The sequence below is a fragment of the Ambystoma mexicanum genome, chromosome 3p (genome assembly GCF_040938575.1).
Source record: "Ambystoma mexicanum isolate Mex_15411 chromosome 3p, UKY_AmexF1_1, whole genome shotgun sequence".
Classification (NCBI taxonomy): Eukaryota; Metazoa; Chordata; class Amphibia; order Caudata; family Ambystomatidae; genus Ambystoma; species Ambystoma mexicanum.
In genome coordinates, this window is record NC_090925.1 from 105,743,260 (window position 1) to 105,767,361 (window position 24,102).

Here is a 24,102-nt window from a genome sequence, read left to right on the forward strand (position 1 = left end):
GGAACAGTACCCAATGATGGAATTCGTACTTAACGGACTCAGTTGGCCCGGCGAGGAACCGGAACGACTCACATCAAGGTCAGGGAATGACGTGGGGTTTAGGAATCCCCGCAAAGTTAGCCTCGACAGAGGGCAGGGAGCGATAGGCGGAACGCCAGAGCTACCGTAGGTACCCGAGCCCTCCTCGGGTGCAAAGCTGGAATAAAGTTAATGGTTGGGGGACAATTTTACAGTTTGGGGGGGAGGAGGGGGAGGAGGGGGAGGGAGGACCTTCCGGAAGTGAGGGGGGGGAATACTTAACTCGGGCAAAACGCGCACCCAGATAGGTTATCTGAAATGGGGAAGATAAGATTTGTAACTTTAAATGTAAGAGGCCTGAACTCCCCTGTGAAACGGAAAAAAGTGGAGAACATGTTAAGGAAGGATAAGGCTGAAGTGCTACTGCTCCAGGAGCCCCACATTAAAGCTCAGCCTAAGAGGCTACGATATAATTGCACAATCCAATGCAGCGGAAAAAAGGGCAGGGGTGATGATCGCAGTGAAAGGGAGTTTGGAAGCAAGTGTGATCGACAAACTATCCGACAAGGAAGGAAGATACGCTTTCGCTAATATCAAACTACACAATGCCACACTGACACTTGCTTCCATTTATGCCCCAAACACGGGCCAAATATAGCTTCAAGAGATACGATGGGGAGGTTTGAGGGGCACGTGAAAGGTGAAATAATTATAGGAGGGGACTTTAATATGGCCTGGCACCCCCAGATAGACCGGAGTGCGGGTGGACCCCACCACCAGGGCACCCCATCGGAGCGTCTTAAAAAACGGATGGAAGGTATGGCTCTGTGTGATGCATGGAGGGAACATAAAGGTCAAACCAAGGGATACACCTATTACTCGCACGTTCACAACACAATGTCAAGAATTGACTACTTCTGGGTGTCAGTGGGGAACCTGGGTAAAATACAAGACATGGAGCTAGGACCCATCTCTCTGTCAGACCATGCACCCCTCTGGATGGATCCGTCGACCCCAAGGAAGGAAAAGGGAATATGGAGATGGAAACTCCCACAGGAGATACTGTCAGATCCAGTGATGGGAGAATCCATAAGGGACAAAATCAAAGAATTCTTTGAACACAATGATATGGGGGAGGTCTCCCTGAGCACTGTATGGGAGGCGTTCAAGGCATTAATCAGGGGCCATTTAATAGCCCTCAAAGCAACAAGGGATAAACAAACAGCAGTGGGAAACAGAACTGGAAAAGAAGCTGTCAAATATCCGGGAAGAACTAATGGCAAACCCCTCAAGGGACTTAAAAAGAACACTCAAACACACAGAGGGACAACTCGAACACCTCTGTAGCAAATAAGCCCAGAGATCTCTCCTATACCTCAAACAGAGATAGTACATAAAAGCCAATAAGGCAGACCGATATCTCGCTCGATTACTCTCGTCGAAGCGAAAATCAATGACCATCCGGAACATCAAAAACGCACGTGGTGATTTGCTGACGCGCACCGAAGACATAGGGGACACTTTCAGGGAATTCTATCAGAATCTTTATGCCACTGAACACCCGGACGAAGCTGACCAAAATAGATTCCTGACATCGATCCCCTTCCAGAAAACACCAGAAGAAGCCAGAACGGAACTTGAGGCCCAGATAACTGAAAGAGAAGTGAAGAAGGCAATAAAGGACCTTCCACTCAACAAAGCACCAGGCCCGGATGGCTTCACAACCCTATTCTACAAAAAATATGAAGACCTCCTCGCCCTATTTCTCACTAGACTGCTAAACACCTTTAAAGATAGTGGGAATGTTACCCCATCCATGAATGAGGCAAAAATATTGGTTTTTCATAAACAAGGGAAAGACCCCACCCTCCCGGGCTCGTACAGACCTATTGCCCTGATTAATCTAGACTCAAAAATATATACGAAAATCCTGGCAGCCAGGCTTTCCCCGCTGCTTCCCTCCTTAATTAATCCAGATCAATCGGGATTCATCCGAGGGAGGCAGACACACGACAACACGAGAAGGCTAGTCCATTTAACAGAAAAAATCAGCATATCCCTCACCCCAACAGTACTACTATCCTTAGATGCCGAAAAGGCTTTTGACCGTGTAGAATGGTCTATGCTCTTTAAAACACTGGCGCACATGGGATTTGGGAATCAATATATTAATATGATCAAAGCCAATTACTCCTCCCCCTCGGCAAGGATAGCGGTAAACGGGGAGATCACGGAGAGGGTGGAAATCTCTAGGGGAACGAAACAGGGCTGCCTGCTATCACCACTCCTATATGCGCTGTTCCTAGAACCCCTACTAATTAAAATAAGGGAATCAGACCAAATCAGGGGGATCGAGATGGCGGGAAGACAACATAAGGTAATAGCCTATGCAGATGTTACTGGCACTCGAACACCCAACCCACTCCATCCCCGCGGCGATCCACCTACTTGAGTCATTTGGGAACATATCGGGCCTAAAAATAAACAAGAAAAAGTCAGAAATGTTAATTTTAGCCGGGAGCAGTGAAACACTGAAAAGGGAAGCAGGGCAAATGGGCTTAAAAGTCGCGGAGGAAGGAATAAAATATTTGGGCATAACTCTCACTCGTAAGGTAGAGGCACTGTATAAAAGAAACTACCCCCCACTCCTGGCCAGAGTTCAAAAAGATTTAGAACGGTGGAGTCCCCTGAATATTTCTTGGTGGGGGAGAATCCAATCGATAAAAATGAATATCCTCCCTAAAACGCTGTATTACTTCCAATCCCTCCCGATCAGGATCCCCGATTCCCTTTTCAGAGCATTGGCAAAGTCAGCCTCGTCATTCATATGGAACAGGAAACCCCCCAGAGTAGCCAGAACAATTCTCACGTCCCATATCAAGGAGGGGGGCCTGGCGCTCCCACACTTTAGGAACTAATACCAAGCGGCACAACTCTGGATCCTGAAAGAATGGCTGGGGGACAATCAACGAACGATCTGGGTGACTCAGGACAGGGCGGTCGCAAGAACACCATTGCAAGACCTTTTATGGAAACCAAAGCAGCACAGGCATCCAAACCTGCACATCAGCGAGATCATGAAGGCCACGTTGAATGCCTGGGATGAGCAGATACGAAAAGGAAACATCACCACTGCAAAGGCCCCGTTTACTCCAATTTGCAGGAACCCGCAATTCCCACCAGGGGCAGAGCAAGGCGCATACGAGAACTGGGAGGAAGCCGGATGTAGAAAAATTGGGGAAATGTTCATGGATAAGGAGGTGAGATCTTTTGCCGACTGCAAATCATTCTGGAACCTCACAAATGCGGACAGATACAAATATGAACAGCTCAGACACTGGCTGACCACGCCCGAGATAACTCAAGCAGCGACAAGGGAACTTACCGCCTTTGAAAAGTTTCTCTTTACCAACTCAGGAGACAGAAAACTAGTCTCCACTCTCTATAGGTTCATAAATACACAGGAAGAAGACAAAGTGGGCATACATGAAAAGATGGGAAAAGACGCTGGGAGAAGACATCACGACACAGCAGTGGCAATCGTTATGGGCCGATATCTCCAAACTGACTTGAGCAGTCCAAACCAAAGAAATGTGGATCAAAATCATCACACAATGGCACTACACCCCAGAGAGGCTAAATAGCATGTACCCACTCACACCTAACCGCTGCTGGAGAGGCTGTACAGACGCAGGCACGTGGAGACACATCTGGTGGGACTGCCCAAAGGTCAAATGCTTCTGGACAGAAGTAATATCCAAACTGAAAAAGATCTATCAAGAAGTGGATCGCTTCACTGAGAAAACCTGGCTCTGCAGACTCAAAGGGCAACATGCCAATACACTCACTAAGGCGCAATGGAGGAGCCTCATGGGCCTAGTCATAGCGGCCTGGGCCACGATTGCACAGGGATGGAAGAAAAAAGACCCACCAATGCTGTTTACATGGTTACATAAGGTCTGGTCCCAAACGTCTATGGAAAAAATAACACACAATCTCCAAGGAACACAAAGCTCCTTCACAAAAGAATGGGGAGGAGTACTAGAATATCTCAAATGAGACTATATGGCTCAGTGGTGCCCGCACTCCATAAAAATAACAGACTTATTCACTTCTTAATCGATCCCGAGAACATTTGAACAAAGACTTCTCTTCCAGATGAGGGTGGGATGGGGAGGCGGGTTGGGAAATCGGGGGATTGTTTACTTTCTGTATTACTTATAAATCAATAAAAATATGTTTAAAAAAAAGACTGCCAGAATATTCGCGCCATCCTCTTGCATACCATGTGATCTAAAGCTTATCAACCAGTTTTTATATTGCTGCTGGCGTTTTTTTTTTTCTAGAAGCACGACTGACCAGAGGAAGGTCTCTCAAAGCCTTCAAATCAGATCTATACTTTTTACATTCAGCAACTAATGTGTTGTTGAACTTCTGCTTCTGGATAAATTCTGGTCTAAACCCTGGTCTTTGGATCTGGGTATATGTAGCCAATAATATAACATAATAACAGCCCCCTCAGTAGCCTCCACTCCCAATTGCTTCAAAGAGGAATTATTTACTACACTCCGTTTGCAAACACGGATTCGATTGCGACCTTGAGAGACCTCAATGGTCAGGGCTAGTTCAACATCAATTGTTTCGATGGTACCCAATTTGGTGATCTTGAGCAAGGAGTGATTGCTATTCCCCATTTCCAACAGCATCAGGGATTCAATCACATGGTAGGTATTATGGGAGACAAACAGTAATCTAATGTGGCCTTTTCCACTCCTCTACCCCATGTGTACCTCGCCGGGATATCCGCTTTCATGTTATTGTTTAGCATAAGCAAATCTCTGCTTTCCATAAGCTGATCCCAAGCTTTAGCTCTAAATTCCCCAGCGGATTTTGGTTTTCCCTTGGGTCTTGCAACCACCCCCTGGGGGGTACATCTGATATTCAGATCTACCGCCAATATAATATGCGGGTTATCCGTATTTCATCAATCATATTCGTCACCACCCCGATGAGGGCGTTACATCCTATTTTAGCAGGATTCCACTATAAATTGATAAAAATTGTTATCAAGGGAACGTCCTGGTCCCCCGATGAGCTTTTTATTGCAAGAGCCTGGGCCCAACAATTGGGGGACCAGTGCCTCAAAACTGCTACTAGAAAGCATTTTTTAATAAGTATAAGCAGACCCGAAAAGGGTCTACCCTTAACGGCTTTTACTGCAGGGTTCAAAAACCGGATATAGCTTTCACAAAGGGGAGTCTCACACAACCATGTTTCTTGTAACAAAAGGACATCATATAGCAACCAATCCGTAACATCATTCATAAAGGTGGACGAACCCCTTGGTGTTCCACGATTCAATGTGGAATTGACTCCTGGCTTGAATCTTTCCATGCTAATTATCTCTTGGTGGGATCAAAGCTATGTGGATCCAAGACCGCTGATAGGTGTCCAGACAAGGCATTGTCCAATTTGCCCACTATTGGGTCCTTATTTTTCCGGGAGAAAGTAATCGTCAAGGGTTGGTCAAGTTTATTTGCAAACACTACTGTTTTGTTAACGGATGTAATAGGTTTTCCAGACTGAATCTTCTCACGTTTCTGTGGTTTCTGAGTGTGCAGTCCAGTTATCCTTAGATCTTCTGGCTTTGCCCCTTGTTTACAAGAAGACTCGGGCTCTAGGGATTCAAGCACCTGGACTTGGGTAAGGTCAAAATGTAAGGACCAGAATGAGGAAGCCTCTGCCCATATCCTTTCCATGATTGATTCCAACCTTACATGTAGTCTCACTTTATCTGCTCTGCCTCGTCGAGAAACTCCACCACCCCAATTGTCCCTTGATGAGATTGAGCGAAGAGCCGGTATTTGATGTAACAGGATCATCACATTCGCTCTATTAAGGATAAGACCATAATTTATCCTAGTTAAGCGCTCTGAAGAAAGCATCAAGGGTTCATTTTGCTGCGTCTCCTTTGTCAAAGCCTCTTTAACCAGCCGAGGCTTATTGTCCTTGGACATAATGAAGACTGGGGATTTATTAACCTTCGACGTAAAAGACACAGACAGTTTTGCATGGGCCAGCATCTGTTCCGTCCATCATCGTCGATCAGCCAAGGTCATAAAACTCCTAGTACCAGATTCAACAGGGTGAGGCTGTTCGAGCCCAAACACATTCTGTGAAACATGGGACCCCACCTCTGAGGACTCTTCTCGAGGAGTAACCACAAGTTTCTGCTGATTCCAATTCAGCGTCTCCTCTAAAGATTCAACTGAATAAATGGAGAAGTCCATAATGGAGGCCACCTCACTGCCATCCATGTCAGAAACATGCGAAGACCGCACTTTCCGTCCAAAATTAACCAATCCATTGCTATTAGTTTCAGGGGTCTGTGATGGATCGAAAGCCTCTCTCTGAGATTTCCCTTTTTTCTCTTGATGATTCTGAATCAAAGCCTGAGGAGACTTCAGGTTACGTAGAAACGCTCTAGAAGAAATTCGATTTAGCTTTTTTTCGTTGGGACTGGTTCTCTGATTTTTTTCCTGAATTAATGTGGAAGACTTGAGTTGCTGCTTCTTGGCAAAGATAGAGTAGGTTGTTTCCGAAGGGCCAGAACCACCACCTAAGGTTGAAGAAGTTATCACAGGTTCATGATACACCTGACTAATTGGAGCAGTTGTAGAAGAGTCTCCCACCTCTGCAAGGGGGTCAGCGATAACAGTTATGACCCCCGAGACGGGTATCTGCTCACCAGACTCCTCCAAAGAGGATTGCCCCTGGACCAGGGATTAAAGCATTTGAAGAAACAATGCTTACCGGAAGGTGATGAAATGTTTTCTGGATTACGTCGTTAATTGAAGGATTTATCTGCATTGGTTCCCGCCAGTTACAATCACAATTAGCACATTGCTTGTCCCTGGCAATCACACATCTCCTAACCCATTTTTGTAAATCCAAAATAGCTTCCATCAATAGTATCTTATTAGATTGTTCTGCTCTTGCCATATCGCTCAATCTAGTCTGCCATTTGTTAGACTGTTCTGGTTCGTCGTCTAATCTGGATTGAAATTTCGCCGCAGATGCTTTCTATCAATTTGGAGTGGACACAGCCAATAAAGTGGCTTGGTACCTAAAGTCCTCAATGATGGCCTCATGCAGCTCAATAAAGGGAGTCAAATATATAGACAAGGCTGACATGATCGAGGCTTGGATCTGTTGCATCGAAAAGTTCCCCTGATGTAATCTTTGATCATTGATATTCAGGTGAAAAGGCAAAGTCACTCAATGAGATGTTTCTAGAACCCGATATCGAATCCTGCCGGATGGCTGATATCGGCAAGAATCTCCTGTAAGATGCATTCATCAGAGTCTCGACACCCATAGCCGATGAGCAGCCCACTTGGGTCCCACCCACAGCTTTCTCAGGCTGGGCGGTACTTCCATCATGACTTCCCTTGTGTCCCCTCATTCTCTGTGGTTGCTGGTGTAAAGTACTCGCTGAGTCGGGGACCCCCAAAGGTGTAGGGGAATCCAGTTTCTTCGAGAGCTCAGACATTTGAGCTGGATAATTGTTCTTTTTCCAATTTGCTTTGTTGTTCAAGGACACTTCAATCAGGGCAATGTCCTGTGATTGCCGAAGAGCCAACGTCGAGTATGATCGAGCTTTTGGAGTTGCTAGTGGCCTCTCTTCATTACTCAGAGTTTTCCCCCGTCATAAGGTCCTGAGAATCATGTATGCGATCCTTGCGGGGTAAAGGTTTATCATTTTAATGGCCATCTGGCCAATTCCCAGAGGGATCTGTCCAAGAGCTGCCTCATCCGCTCACCTGTGCCTCTAACAGAATCCACCACAATCTCCTTAGACAGGAGTAGTGACTGCGGCCCAACTAAATCCGGGTCAGTCCCCCAATCCAGTAAAATTAGTGTCACAGTACCGGACTAGTCCACAGCATCTCACCCGCCGTGTGCGGAGGCAGCTCCTCCCCCCGCTCTGCAGTGAGCATTTCATCGTCAGTGATATCCAGTCATAAGGGGGTAGGGCAGGAGGCCGGGGCCCAAAAAAGCGGTTTAGATATAGTGCCGTGTATGGTGGATTTGCAGCTTGCCTTCGGAGGAGAGGATAAAGGTGTAGATATGGGCACAAGCGAAGGTGTAGCTGCCGACTGGGAAGGGGTGAAAGGATGATTCATCCGGGCAATCCGTAGTAAACAGTGGGATGGATGAAAGTACAGTCTCACCTTTGTCTTTGGAGCGAGTTTGAAGCTGGGTGCAACCGCGCAGCATATCCCCAACTGGCTTTGTCATAACCATACAGTCCAAAGGGAGGCACTTAGTCTTCTCCGTATCAGCCGTGAACTGCTATGATCTGTTATTACTCTGCGAGATGCTGGGGTTTTAACCCCTCCTTCTCCTTCTCCAGTAGTAAACAGGAATGACAGACTGCTGGCAAAGTCTGACTCACAGCACAACACGAACACCACAAAAATCAGCTGTAGACTGCTATTAGTCCAGCTTACTCTAGAAATGTAGAATCTTAGCGCTCTACATGGATCTAATCTGTGCAACCTCTCTTCCTCCTTGCCAGGATGTGGTGGATGATAGAAAGCAGGTAACACAATCTTTTGTCCTACATGAAAATCTGATCTTAGGCAAAAATGAAAGCTTAACTCTCAGGATGACCTTGTCCTTGTGGAATACTGTAAAGGGTGCTTTGGATGATAGTGCCTGCAACTCACTCACTCTATGGGCTGAAGTTAGTGCTACCAACAAAATAGCCTTGAACGTGACATGAATGGTGCACACAAGACATTTTAACAACAGATTAAGGTCCCAAACTGGAACCTGAAAAGGAGATGGAGGGGAGTCCCTTCAGGAACTGTATCACCAGCGGTATCTTAAAATATGAAGTTTCTTCAGACGAGCGCTGCCGTTGGAGCTGCAGAATTTGTTCCAACGGTAGCGGTACAACGACTTTGTTGCTGGCCTTCTAGGTGAAGCAAAATCTCCATTACGTCATCAGGGCAGTCGCAATCCTTGTATTTCATCCTCTCAGAAACCATGCGTGAAGGCTGAGTGTCTTGCTCTCTGGATGGAGAACCCGACCATCCTCTCGCGAGAGAAGGTCCTCTCTTTGTGGAAGATATATGGGGGGGCAGATGGACATGTCCAGAAGGTTTGGTACCACGGCCTCCTGGCCCGATCCGGGGCCATTACAATCATGTGTTTCCCGAACTTTCTCAACCTCCTGATCATGTGAGGAATGACAGGGACTGGAGGAAACGCGTACATGAGTGGAAACTCCCAGTCCACCACAAACGCGTCTCCTAGAGCTCCTCTTGGGGGAAATTCCCTGGAGCAGTACAGTTCACACTTCCTGTTGACACTGGTTGCAAACAGGTCCACTTGAGGGGGTTCCCCAAAGGGTGAAGATCTCTTGAAGAACTTCCTGAGATAGTTCCCACTCATGGGAAGAGTGTGCTTTGCCTTATCAGAGTGTTCCCCGTTGCATTCTCCTCTGCGGCTAGGTGAATGGTTTACAGGGAGATTCCTTCTTGAATTGCCCAGTACCAGAGCTGCATTGCCTCTCTGCACAATGGTAGTGACCCTACACCTCCTCTCTTGTTGAGGTTGTACATGGTCAGTGTGTTGTCAATTATTATCAGGACATTCTTTCCCTGAACAGAGGGCAGAAAAGCCTTCAGCGCAAGCATGATTGCTCTCAGCTCCAAAAGACTGGATGTGTAGTTTGGACTCTGATGGAGACCAACAACCGCTGATTGTCAGATCATTGGTGAGGGCTCCCCACCCCGTGAGTGAAGCGCCTGTCACTACCATTATCTCCGGCTATGGTTGCCAAAAAGGTTCTCCCTTCATAATGTTGTCCTCAAAGGCCCACCACAGGAGATCCTGGGCGACCCTGCTTGGAACCTGAATTAGGTCTGACATGTTGCCCGAGAATTGAGACCATTGTGTCCTGAGAGCCCACTGAAGGGATCTCACTCTCAGGCGAGCCTCTGGCACCAGAAAAATGCAAGATGCCATGAGGCCGAGCCAACCCAGAAAGGCAAAGGCCGGGAGACGCTGAGCACTCTGAAACTTGGAGACCATCTGCAGAATGTCTTGAGTTTTCACCTCGGGTGACGAGAACATTCCCAAGCATGTATCCAGTACGGCCCTGAGGAACTGGAGCTTTTGAGATGGTTTCATATGGACTTTGTGTAATTGAGGTAGAAGCCAAGTCTGTGGAGACAGTGGCAGGTGACGTTCAGATGACCCAGGACTTGTTCTGGAGAAGGCGCCCTGATCAGCCAATAGTCCAGGTAGGGGTAGACATGAATACCCCTTCTCCTGAGGTACTTCCTGTGCTTCCTGTGCTTGAGATGGATTGGCACATGAAAATAAGCATCCTGAAGGTCTAATGACACCATCCAATCCTGGAGTTGGAGGGCCTGAAGGACCTGAGTGACCATCTTGAACTTGTCCTTCCTGAGGAACTTGTTGAAGTATCTCAAGTCCAAGATGGGTCTCAGTCCCCTGTCTTCCTTGGGGATTAGGAAATATGGAGAGTACCATCCTTTGTTCCCCTCTGCTACAGGTACCGGTTCTATAGCACCTCTCTCTAGCAGGGTCCAAACTTCATGTACAAGGAGCGGATCTGGAACATTCAAAGAATGGCTACCCGGTGGATGGTTCAGAGGTCTTTGAATGAAGGGAAAGCAGTAACCTTGGGCTATGGTTTCTAATGCCCAAGCATCCGAAGCAAGGCATACATTAGTTTTGTAAAATTGATTAGTCAAAATCACGACATAAATACATTTTGATTAGCAATCCAACCTAAATGGTTAGCAATGTTTGTATCAATGTTTTCAATAGGAAAGGACGTTAATTGCAACAAGATCTCAATAAAGATTCAACATTTGTGTGCAGTTTTATTTTAATACAAAGATAGTTAGAACGTTTACCACTTTTGTCATAAAAGGTATGCAGCGAGAAGCAATTGGTTGGTTTAAAAATGGGGAACACATTTTAAAAGAAATCTCTGGCTGACACGTGTGCGATCAGTGCATCACCTTGCTTTTTCCTCCTATCACCTTGGGCTTAATGCTGCTATATTATTTTCTGGTTCCCAGGCATTATGCTGTTTGTGTTTAGATTCCTCTGTGTACCATGTGGTGCCCAATCACAATTTCCTTCTCAGATTCTGTGCTTTCTCACCGGAGAGGTGGGGCCTAGCTCATCCAATAGCAGAGTAGAGTGATGATTCACTTGGCTCTCTCCTTGTCAGCCTGAATGCCATATTCTTGTAAAGTGCCTAGCCATTTCAATAGGAGCCATTCAAATGACTGGTTACGGAAGCTTTTATGTGTTTGGGAGTAATTCCTATTTGCTACACTCCCTTATGTCACTACATTGTCTGTTGTGCTGGGTGACTTTACTATGAGCTGACAAATGGGTTTAAAGATTGTTCCCATAGGCGGCGAGTATACAGGGCCAAGTGGCAACATGAGAATATGTGCATCATTATAGAATCTTCTTGAGCCAAAAGAATATTGTCCCGATCCCGCATGGAAAACTGCAAGTCCCAGGATACAAAATAAATCGACACAAACTCAAATAAGCTGTTAGATTACCTAGGTATAGAAACTGTTTGTCACAAATTTCAGCTTGCTGATGTTATGCATGATGTTAAGAACATTTGACAAAACAATACATGTGTGCATGTCAAGCTGCTAAACATAGAAGCACATCTTACAAGTAGAACTTCATTCTATTACTCACTTTAATTGTGCTAGAAGCAGACTGAATTTGGGAGGAAATAGGTGCTGTGAGGGTCCGCAAAAGGTATAAAAGAGGATCTGGGAGAGAAACTGGATAAGGACCATTGTGTGGGTGTGTGTCAGGGAATATCACTTGTTTGCAAGGCTACTTCTGGATGTTAGGCCTTATAATGTCATGCCCCATTATCTGAGTATATGTCCAGGGGAGTATTGGCGGTCACAGTGTTTACACCTACGACTGAACCTGTACTCTACAAATGAAATCATAAAAGCAAGATGGGGCATAGCCTGGGGTTTAAGGCTATGCAGGTTTTGTAAGAAAGAAAAGACAGTAGAATCAATTTACCATCTGATGGTAGATTGTCCCTTTCTTACTGAGCAACAGCACACACACTTTGCTCACGCCTTGAAAGACTTAAAAATGCTCAGCGAGGTTGGTTATGGCAACCAATATTCTTAGATAAATCTTTTAAATGGTCTCTGGCTGCAATACGTTTTATACAAGAGGTGTTGGCAAACTTTGATGTAGGATGAAAGAGAATACAGCAGAGCAGCCGATTACCTGTTCATATTAACTCTTTAGCATTAGTTACTTCTCATGTTTTATATGTGTACGGTAAAGGTAAAGTGACCTGGTTTTTCTTAGAAGGGATGACGTCGAATATGCTATGAAAATGTCAACTAGAAAAGTTGCTAAATGTGATGAATTATGCCATAACATGGCATTTCTTTTAATTTGTACTAATGTAAGAGTCCTTCTTGTTTGTCTTATGCTTTGTATTTTATGAGTTGTAAAAAGGAATGCTACATGAAATAGTTAAAAAAATATATAGTTAAAAGGAACTTTTCACATCACACAGCACTACAACAAAATTTAAAAAAAAAGGTTCATGAGATGTAATCTTGAGAGATGATCGAAAGGAGGATAGAGAAGAGGAAGAGCAGACAGAGAGGCAAATTGTTCCAAAACTTTGGGGCCAGAAGGGAAAAGAAGTGAAAGCGAGAGGTTGCACAGAGAGGTTTAGGAGTGGAGAGAAGAAACAGATTGAGAATGCAACAAACAAATAGGAGTATAGAAAGAGAGCAGAGAAGATAAGTATGGGGGAGCCTGACATTTTGCATTTAAACACAATGCACACGAAGTGGAAAAGCAGACAGGAATCAAAAGATAAGCAGGCACTGGAACAGCATGCATTATAAATGGAAGCGCAGGGAGAGTAAGAATGAAGTGCAAAAAGAAGCATTGTAGATGGAGCGAAGAGGGGCTAGACAGTAGTAAGAGAGCCCGATAAGCAGAGCCGAGCAATATGAAAAGTCTAGAAAAGAGAAGAGGTTAGCAATTTATTGGCGTGAAATGGTGGTAGTGGGCGAACCTTGTGAATATTGAAAAGCTGGAATTGAGAGACCTACGCTATATTAGGAATGTGGGAAGAGAAATTAAGTGAGGAATCAAAGGTAACCTCAAGATTACGGACCGTAGAAGAAAACGAGATGGTGAAATCAGGAAAAGATCAGAAAGAGGAGAAATAGACGAGTTAGGGAAGAATACGATTTTCCACCAGTCCGGAGAGCAAGAGGACACTGCACTCGGCGCTGAGATGAAAAACCAAGGAAAGTACGAAGGACGCTCCAAAGACATGAGGATGGGACTATTTGGACACTATCCAAGGAAAAGACAAACACTCCAAACCAATCCAGATCATTCCAAGGAAGCAATCTGTGGATACTTAGAACCCAAAGAGACATCAAGGGACGATCAGGCAGTCTGTGAACTAAACAGGGTCTGGCAACGGTCAAAGAGAGATTCAGGAAACACAGAAGGAGCGCTTCACTATTCCATGGCGGAGCAAGTCTCTGTATGTCACCTGAGGTAGCGTTTGCATATTGGCTGCACGTACGAGTGCCTTTGTGTACCTGGAAGTTGCAGTGTCAAAGGGGCGCTTCCAAGGCGGGCGCCGACGTGACCACAAGGGTGCTTGTGTCATAAGAGTGCTGTGGCCCGTGCGTATCCCAACAGAGAATAAGAATAGAAAAGAGTTTGGATGCCGGGCTGAGAGAAGAGTATCAGTGATGGAAAGCAGAGCAGTCTCCGAGTGGAGAAGCCGAAATCTGGCTGAAGGCATTCACACTACGTTTAGTTCAAGTGATGGCAGCACATATGACTCGGCACCTACTAATCGTGGAAGAACAAACTACCGTAAACAAAACAGAGGGAATCGTTTCAGAGGTAGAAACAATACAAATCGAGGTCAAGCAAGAGGCACTGTTGCTAATAGGGGCAATGGTCAACCTTTTTTAGAGAGAAGCCCGGAGGCCTGGGACTTAGAACCCAGAGTGACAAGGAGTATGCAGGCATTGTGGTGAATCTCTCCTCCTATGTTCCAACACAGATCAAAATGAGACTGCTCGAAAGGGGTATGGGTTTTGTGTCTACCAACTTACATAACCCACTCCGATTTCGACAAGAATTCCATCAATTTATGAGAAAAATTCATTTGTATCAATTCTTCCAGAATAACGCTCATGTGACAGAAACTTCTGAATCAGGCCTCCAAAATAAATCTAACTTTTGCGCTCCGAGTGGCACACACAGTTCTGAGGCCAAAGTTTTCGAACATAGGGTACTCAAAGATTTAGAGAAAATGGAACAGACGAACAGTAAGACTACTTTCCATAATATGAGTACTGCTGAAAGTTTAGCTATGAAGAATCTGCTAAATAATCAGGAAATAGTCGTCCGCAAGGCGGACAAAGGTGGAGCGATTGTTCTCCTCAATCGGGCAGACTATGTATTGGAATGTAATCGGCAGCTGTTGGATCTTACATGTTATCAACCACTTGAAAATGATCCGACGTCGAGATTAGCAAAGGTCATCTCCAATAAAATCATCAAGGCGGAAGAAAGAGGTTGGATAACAGGGAAAGAAGCAGATTTTCTGGTTAAGGATAAACCCTTAATCCCTCAATTCTAAATACTCCCCAAGATTCATAAGTCCTTAACCCAACCACCAGGAAGACCCAGGAAGACCCATTGTGTCGGGTGTGAATTCAGTTTTGGAACCCCTATCTCGTTTTGCAGATAGGTTTCTACAACCACTAGTGAAGAACATGGCGTCCTATATCCAGGACACGACACAAGTGATTGTAGAAATAGAAGGAATACCGTTCGATCCGTCAACTGAACTACTCCTGGCCTTAGATGTAACAGCACTATATACTAACATACCTCAACAGGACTCACTTGAAATGCTAAAGGAGAAACTTTTAAAGGATCATATTACTATCAAGACACCTATATCGTTTATCCTCTGGTGTGCCGAAATGGCCCTAACCGAGAATTATTTCCATTTCAATGGAAATTTTTTTAAACAGATTCAGGGCACTGCCATGGGTGCGACACTAGCCCCAAGTGTAGCCAATCTGTACATGGAACTGTTTGAAGTTGGGACTGTCATGACAAACACCAATCCTTTTCGACATAACATTAGGTTATGGCGTCGTTACATTGACAACATTTTTGTCATTTGGAAAGGGACCAAACAACAACTGGATGAGTTTTTGGAATGGCTTAATGTGCAGAATGTTTTTTTGAAATTTACTTCGTCTTATAGCAACCAGACGATTGATTTTCTGGATATTACTATTGTGGCAGACAACATCTCAAAGACTTTTTGTCAAACCATTTAATAAACCGACTGATAAGAATTCGATCCTCCATTATGACAGTTTCCATCCTAAGCATGTACGGGAAAATCTTCCTCTGGGACAATTCCTCAGACTGAAGAGAAATAGTTTGAGGAGAGGAGACTACAAAAGAGAAGCTAACAGCATGCAGGAGCGTTTAATAAAATGAGGTTACCCGAAAAAGACGGTCAACTCTGCTCGCAAAAGGGCGGAGAACAATAATCGAGATTCACTCCTCCAATATAAAGAGCAGAGATGTGAAAAGGCGAAGAACGAGCGGCTGATATTTGTAAACACATATAGCCACATGTCGAACACCATTAAACGGGTCATCTGCAAACATTGGGATATATTGGAAAAGGGCAGTGACCCTATTGCAAGACCGATTATTGCCTTTAAACGGAGCCGTAATATTAAGGAACAGATAACTCGGAACGATATATCATTGAAATCAACCATTTCCCCCACGCTTACACAACTTTGGGGCCTACAAGCAGTGACTGGTCACTTTCCGTGTGGTACATGCACTTGCTGTACTTACACCAAGAAAAGCGTTTCCATTGATTTAGGTTTAAGAACTCCCTGGTTACAGAAGACGCTGACCAACTGTAATACGAGTTGGGTAATCTATGTAATTTGGTGCCCGTGCAACAAATTATACATAGGTAAAACAGAGAGAAAGGTGAAGTTGCGGATAGGGGAACACCGTAGCTGCCTTAAAAACCAAATTAAGAACGCTCCTCTGGTAGAACATTGGGTAGAATGCATTCACCAGGTACAAGATCTTTCCTGGTCTATCATTTATAAGTTGAAACCGAGTAATGACATTAACCGAGACAGAATAGCGCTGTCAAAAAAAGAACGTGAATTCATTTTTCTGACCAAAAGTATGCATAACGGTTTAAATGAAAAATTTGACTGGGTAGTTTAAGTTTACACTGATTCCAGTTGAGAAACTTAGTTAAATCTCATCCGGTGCATTAAGGTCAGTATGTGTACGGGAGATCTCAGTACACAACGATTTGATAATTCGCTCACCTATGGTGGCGCCCCCCTTCTCTCCTTTCCTCTTCTTCTTTTTTCGGTCGCGGTTTTCCGTCCCGCCGTGCTGTACCCGCGGGTGTCTGCACCCGGCGGTTTGCGATGGGAACTTTGGGGCAATGGTAACCGTAGAGATGAGGTTACAGGAAGGATTGGTCCCGTGGTATACATTCTGGTCATGTGACACGACATGGGTCACGTGATAATATCGTCCACTTGTGATTGGTTAGTTACTAGGCGCCTAAAACGCATTTAAACACGGTTCCTCCCAGATACATGAAAGATACCAACACGGATCGGGACAACAGACGCCAGAGGAGCTGTACAGTTGGCGACCTATGGTGTGAACTGACACACGCGCTGATTGATCGGCCATTAAGACGCCAGAAGAGGCGGTACACCGCCCCGACCAGCTGATTTTCAGGACTTGGCGGAACACACACATAGAGGTAGTTTATTAACTAACTGGTGACAACATGTTCAAATATGTTTAGATGGGTGCCGAGGAGACCTACCATTAGAAGGAGGCCAACACTATCCACATCTATTGAAGGAGTTGGGTCAATAGATTCTGGATCGAATCTTCAAGGGGTTGAACATGGGTCTTGCTAAATTTAAGTTATGATTAGGGAAAGCGTCCGTGAAGTAATGGGACGATGTTGCTAGTGTTAGAGGGTGACTATATAGGATCACCAAAATATGGTTATACGATACACTCTTTTAACATTTGGAACCGACGGTGGTATTAGATTCTAACCTGAGGTCTCTTGCTCTTTCTCCCGTCAGTTCACACGCCTTCTGGTTGTTCCAATTGGATAGCCATAAGCTTAACCTCGAGCATCTGCGACACAGACCTTGCACCAGATCGGTCGTGTGAGAGCTGGCTACCCTACACCGTCATTGGGTTCATTAGTGCAATTCCCTTTGGAGGACACTCTCGGCACTATCTGCTGGGTAAGAGATTGGTTTCCTTTTATGATTGTTTACAATGGGCGACCTAAGTATATGTGTCTCGCCAAGCGATCCGAACGGGGAGAGTAGTATCCTCAACCGGTGTTTATGTCATTCGCTGTAGAACCAGAATATATTATCCGGAGAGGCTGATATGTATTACTAACGTCGCATCTTTCAACGACAACTACTTCGATGTGGTGTGGGTAACTTGCCTCATATTCTGGTGAGTTAATTTTAGCATATTTTACAATACATTCTCTGCTTAACAGTTAAAGTTAAATTGATCTTTCCATCTAAGGATGATGATCTTTTAAGACTCAGACCTTAGAGGGAGGGTAATATCATAAAGAATGTTAACTTGAATGAAATAGGGCCCGGCCGATAGGCCCTTTTAATTTTAATTTTGATATCCACCTGCCCTGTGCTTAGTTCTTTCTTGCACGGGATATGTCTGCTGATGATCTCACAACTCGTCTCAGTTCTTATACATGGCCTGGGTCACAGGGATTCTAACTTATGTGATTTTGGATATTTTGAACATATTTGTGTTCAGCTACTGATCGTGTCTGGGATTTGTAATACTAATACAGCATTTTTTGACGTCAATGGAGGAGGACATTTGCAGCAGTATGTCTTAGTTGAAACCTTTAAATTGAGCTATTGATGAGCTCTAATGGACCTGGTACGATAATAATCATGTATTTAAGGTGCCAAGTTAACTGTATTTGATACATTCACAAACGTAATTGTTATATTGTTTGTTTACCGCTCTTTTATAGGGGATACCACCCCATGAAGTCTTCCACGTGTTAACTCCCCGAATACAAAGATTGGAGTTGAAGTTTATCAAAGTACCTGGACTTTGAAGAGAGTTTTCAAGTTTAACAGAAACTAATTACTGTTAATATGCAATGATTCTGTTTTTTTTAGTCTGCCCCTGATGAATTTCCCGGAATAACTTGTTGGAGGAAAGAAACATGTTGGGTGTGTTTTTTAATTATGTCTGATTTGTGTGTATGTGGATGAATGAAGCATATTTTATGCATGAGAGTGTATGGTACGAATGGTGATTAGTGGAATAGTTAGTAAGTGAATTTTGATCACGTATTATCACTGTGTGTAAGCCACTCGATCACCTATGCACCCATTTATGGGTTGCATTTGTGGAATTAGGTTGCATCATTATTGTGGGGTGATTTTTTCTGTTTATGTCCTTGTTTTCTCTGTATTTAGTACTCTATTGATATATCCAATGAGAGTATTCTCCAATTTACTGGTGTATTCAATTTATATGAAATATGTGTATGAAATTTCAAATTATAATATGTAATGGTTTTAGATTTTCTAACTCTGGTATTTTGCATTATTGACTAATAGATTGACAGACGAGTACATGGGCTAGTATCCCCTATCCATTCTAAGAGAGCGGTATTCTGTGATTCACGGGCCAGTTTGTATATTTCAAGGGTTCCACCCTTTACGCGAGGGTTTGCCTGTGACTCCAAGTGTTTTCTTGTGGCATTCACACTACACCTATCTACTTTGTGTACAAAACCAAAAACATGATTCTGGCAATTACAGTTGGGAAGAATTGCAGACAAGTGCATAAATTGCAGACTGGTCCCACATCTCTACTTCAACACTAAAGTGTGTGATCCTGGGCAACTAATTTTGCCACTGTGCCTTTTTAGCAAAAACAGAAATGTCTATAACAAGTGATTTATTGCCAAATAGTTACTACTCAAAAAAGCCTGACTGACCCCTTTTCCACTGTTTAAACTATACCATTAATAGTAGTGACAATTTATATAATGAACATGACAAAGGGCCTAATTCACTGAGCGTTTTTCAATGGGCTGTTGCCATTATAAAAGGTTTCTGTGAATTAGGCCCAACGTGTATATGTCTTGTGGCTTACTCCTTGCTGCTTCTTTAATATAAATTCATATGAACTCCTTGAGTATTAATAACTCGCTTGTACCTTCCCCCATCTTCCATCTCCATCATAGGTGAGCAGTCCTGATTGCCCGATAGGTTTCTTCCAAAGATAGTCAAGAATCTTGATCTCTGGCATGACACGCATCACAGCCAATTTAGCCCGTAATCGCTAATCACATGAGGGGGATTAAAGAGTGGTGGAAGTGGAAAACAAGGACCTACTGGTAATCTGGCTGCATCCAAAAAGGACAGAGTGGGGTGGCCGGACAGAGTGGGGTGGCCAGACAGATGGGGCGGGTAGGCAAGGGGGGAGTGTGGGACGGGACCAGGATCACAAACCTTGCCTGAACTGTGAAGCAGGGATTTTAATCTACTCTGAAAATTTGACCATATAGCTTCCAAGATTTACTTGGTACAAATAGTTTGGATTTCAAGGCCAACAGTAATGATGTCTTATAGAGTTTACTTACAAAAAACACAAATTGCATAATAACGCCACAGGACAACATGTAAATCCTTACAGGTACGTTTTAAGCCACCAAGAATATCATTGTGGCTTTAATGTTCACGTCCTGAATGGTATACTATAAGTCCCAGAATGCAAGATAATGTCAACCTGAAAGATCTAGTTAACCCAACAGTACTTTCAGTGATTTAAGACATGTAATAAAATATGTTATATAATAAACTCAGATATGGAGATTCTTTGCAACAAACCTCCAGCTCATAGTTATTCATGATGTTGAAAACATTTGATTAGTGACTTAAAGCAACGTTATTTTTTTTGCGTGTCAATCTAGCAGACATCATAGATATATAAAGCGCCCATTTAATGATATGTTAATATAAACACATAATTAAATGGGCGCTTTGGGTTGCTCACTTATCTATCATGCATATGAAAGGCTCTGCCACTGATAAAAGAAATGTGTTTGTTGGTGCAGATCCAAGACACCTTTTGCACTCTAGTGCCATCTAATGGAGGAAAGTAGGCTTTTTAATGAAAATAAATAAAGCGTAAACTGTACGCAGAAGAAAATGAAATGCTCCGTAATGGCCATAATTACATGCGTAAAATGGCCCTATACGCAGCTTATCTGGAGGGCTGGTTATACTGTAAAAACTGCTCCTCCTCCTGTAAATATCTAATGTATACCAGGAGCCACTACTGATTTACAGCACTCCATTGTCTTCAAAAGCTAGGTTTTCACCCAAAGAAATACTCAAAATAAAATAAAAATACATTTATTTATATACAGAAGGAGCAATGCTCTTTTGATCAGAAAAGAACTTCCAATACATAAGAAATCAGATTTGAAGGGAAGCAGTGAGGTTCTTACAATGGTGTGAGTTTGAGGGACATTCTGACCAGGTTGTGGAGGGGAGAAAATAGAACAGTCACCAGAGACAATACATAACTCAACATACATAGATTAAGGACAACCAACATTGGACATTTGTAGGTGCAGGTAGTCGGTTTGGCCAGATGTGACCATGATGGGTGAAGTGCTAGAGTGGAGGCAGAGGAAGTGAGGGACAGAGGCAGATTAGAGGTGATGGAAAAATGTTAACCAGCAGGCAGATGACAGGTAGGTTAAGAGTTTAACTCATAGGCAATGAGGTAGACCTTTAGTTTGGTTTTGAACAAATCTGTGTGGACTGTTTTCCGGATGTCTGGGCGAAAGAGAATTCCATGTACGTGGAGCAAGAAGAGAGAAAGAGCGGATGTGAGAGGAAGAACAGGGAGGCCACGACGGTAGTGAAGGATGTAGAGCGGAGATTACAAGAATGCTTGTAGAGTTGGATAGAGGAGGATGGTTACAGAGGTGCCATACAGTGGGTAGATTTGTGAACCAGGTGAAGAAATTTTAATCTGGCCCAGTTTTGCAACGTCAGCCATCCAGCCTGGTGACCGTATGAGGAAGCAGGTGTGAAGTAAGGGATTTCAAAGAGAGTCCTGGTAGCAGAGTTAATGATCTTATCGAGAGGACGGAAAGCCTATTTGGGCAGACCAAAGAGAATGCTGGCACATTGGTCCAGTTTAGAAAAGACAAGAATGGTTAAGAGATGGTTAAGAGATGCTTAGCAGTGTTCAAAATAAAGGGGGTGCCTGGTTTTCCTAATGTTTAGGAGGTTGAGGCAAGCTGCTGTTGCAGTTTTGGAGATGAAAGTAGAAAAGGTATTAGAAGGGTCTTAGAGGACAAGGTTATGTCAAGGTTTCAAGCTAAAGAAAGTAGTGGAGAGTGTCAGGTGGGAACTGCATAGGCAGAGGAAGCGATGAGAGAGAGTGTTTGGCAAGGAAGAAGAGCACCTCTGTTCTGGTAGAGTTTGCATCAGAGAGTGCAAAGCCATTTAATATTTAGTGGTAGAGAGACAATCAGAAATGTGATAGAGAGATCAGATGAGAGTTCAGAAAAAGAGAAGACTATTTGGGTGTTGTCTGCAAAGAGTTGGTACGAAAACCCAATGGAGGAGATTAATGCCCCAAGAGCAGAGGTGTAAAGTTTAGAGGCGCAGACCCAAGACAAAGCCTTGAAAATACTTTTCATAGAAACAGGCACACACTTTCAACACAACGAACAAAGCAAAACAAACACTGTTCTGTCAGGCATCTGGGGTTCTTTTCATTAAAGTGCCAGGAGAGGAAACCAATTACAATGAGGGCACATAACAGCAGGCTCACCTTCCAGCAACCCGCAATGCAAAAAACGTACAAAAAGAGGGATGAATGACACATCACTAAGGAAGAAGTGTTATGTGTGGTAAAGTGCAACAAGAAGGACACGATCTCAACAAGTCGAAACTAAGAACGCAGCTATTCAAAAGTCGTTCCACCCTTTCCATACAGCTGATATAGAGCTGCAGTCAGAGGAAGCATTCAAGGAGAAAACATAGTTGGGAGAACAGTATGAAAAGGTGTCCTACAAATTCTGCATCTGGACTAGGTGGTAATACATACCCAATGAGAGCAACGCCTGGTGAATTTCCTTCATCACTTTCTTGTAAAGCTCCTTCTGCCAGTCGTGCAAAAGTTTCCAATCCGTTTCAGAGAAGTAGGCTGCAACATCGCGAAAGGTCACTGGTGCCTAGAAAAGTCAATTTTACGTTTTGCATTTAAAACATTTTAGCACAAACACATTCCATAACTAGAAGAACTCATGCCTGTTGCTTAAACCATAACATACCTGTCCACTAACATGTATTTATTTATCTTTACTTGTTTATAGTTCAACAAGAACTTTAACAAGAGACATTAAAAAAACAATACAAATTTGTATATCACATATTTACAGATAAAAGAAAGTTAATGCATTCGCACTAAAACCATAAAAATTATTTTTCATCTAAATCGATCACAGCAATTAATGTTGCACTAAAATATTAAAAAATCTTTATCGATTAATGTACCAATTCATACTTGCTTCAAAATCTTTTTAAACAGTTATAGACTTTGACCATTCGTAATAACCCCTAGTGCCTCTGCTACTTCCGTCACCCATGTCTAAAATGTCGCATTCCTAGATGCTTTTCCACTATGTTCCAAACTGAGTAAGGTGCAATGTGCATTTGTTTGGAGTCTGAATTTATGCAGTACTCCCAAAACAAATCTGATTTAATGGATTTGTAATTGTGCAATCTAGTACCCAACAGACAGATATATACTGGACCGAGTGCACAGCACTGTGTCATCACATGCCTCGCCATAACAAATGCTCAGATGATTTACATGCCCGACAATCTCAATTCTTTCGGGATTCCCAGTTGTGGGCCTTTAAATGTTAGGAATGGTAATGAGTTCATTCTTAGTCTGAACATAAAGTGCAAAAACGCAGGGCTTGGGCTTAAGAGGAGATCCGGCTGGGGTTTCAGCTAACGGCGGGTAACATGTGTGACCGTACAGTAATTACTGAGACCTGCCAAATGTGTATAGTTTCTTTACCCAGTCCCAGATGTTGGCCTTTCTAAATAGGGAAGACTTGACCAGGTCGAAATTGGAGCAGGTCTCAGGACGAGGCATCCAGTTTACGGTGTCGAAGAATTTGAAATTCCAGGTTTTGTCATTCTTCCCACTGTTTATTACTTCCTGCCCACAGCTCTTACCTAAATCATCCAAAAATGGGCACCTAGGTGGCACTTTGGACTTAATATACAAGGCCCCTCCCTTTTTAAGCAGTAATGTGCTTAATGATACAATCCCAAATTCCAGCCGTAAATAGTCCATGGGGATGGAGGCTGCTAGATTTAGTGCTGTGCCCCAGAACCTCCTCTCCAAACGATCTAGCAAAATAAAGTCCCTCATTGTTATTGCCTCCAACCCGTACAAGATCATTGGACAGTCAACATTGTTTGTAAAGAACCAGAATGCCCTGTGTAGTGTATCGCGGAGTGTCATAAGCAAATGTTCGGAGAAGCGTTAGCTGGCATTCTTTCGTTGTTTTGGTCTCTAAAATGCCCTCATAATTATTTTTAATGTTCATTTCAAGACCCAAGTACACATAGCTTCCCACATATTCGATCTCCCCCAGTTTTATATTCAGGGCTGTTTTATATACATGTTTATGTGCTAGTAACATGCATTTGGTCTTGGAAAGGTTCACTGTGAGGCCATTTTCGTGCACATACTTGTAAAGTTTAACATGCTGTTCATTCCACTAAGTTCATGGTCGAATAACACCAAATCATCACCGTACAA

At 43.6% G+C, this 24,102-nt stretch overlaps 1 protein-coding gene across 7 annotated transcripts in view; it reads right to left on the reverse strand.

Moving 5' to 3' along the window:
• Positions 1-24,102, reverse strand: part of LOC138580128 (zinc finger protein 777-like) — a 323,670-nt gene that overhangs the window by 163,433 nt on the left and 136,135 nt on the right. For all 7 annotated transcript variants that reach the window (XM_069650431.1, XM_069650429.1, XM_069650428.1 and 4 more), the window contains exon 2: positions 22,369-22,495. In XM_069650431.1, coding sequence (XP_069506532.1) covers positions 22,369-22,495 — 127 coding nt within the window. The remainder of the gene's footprint in view (positions 1-22,368; positions 22,496-24,102) is intronic.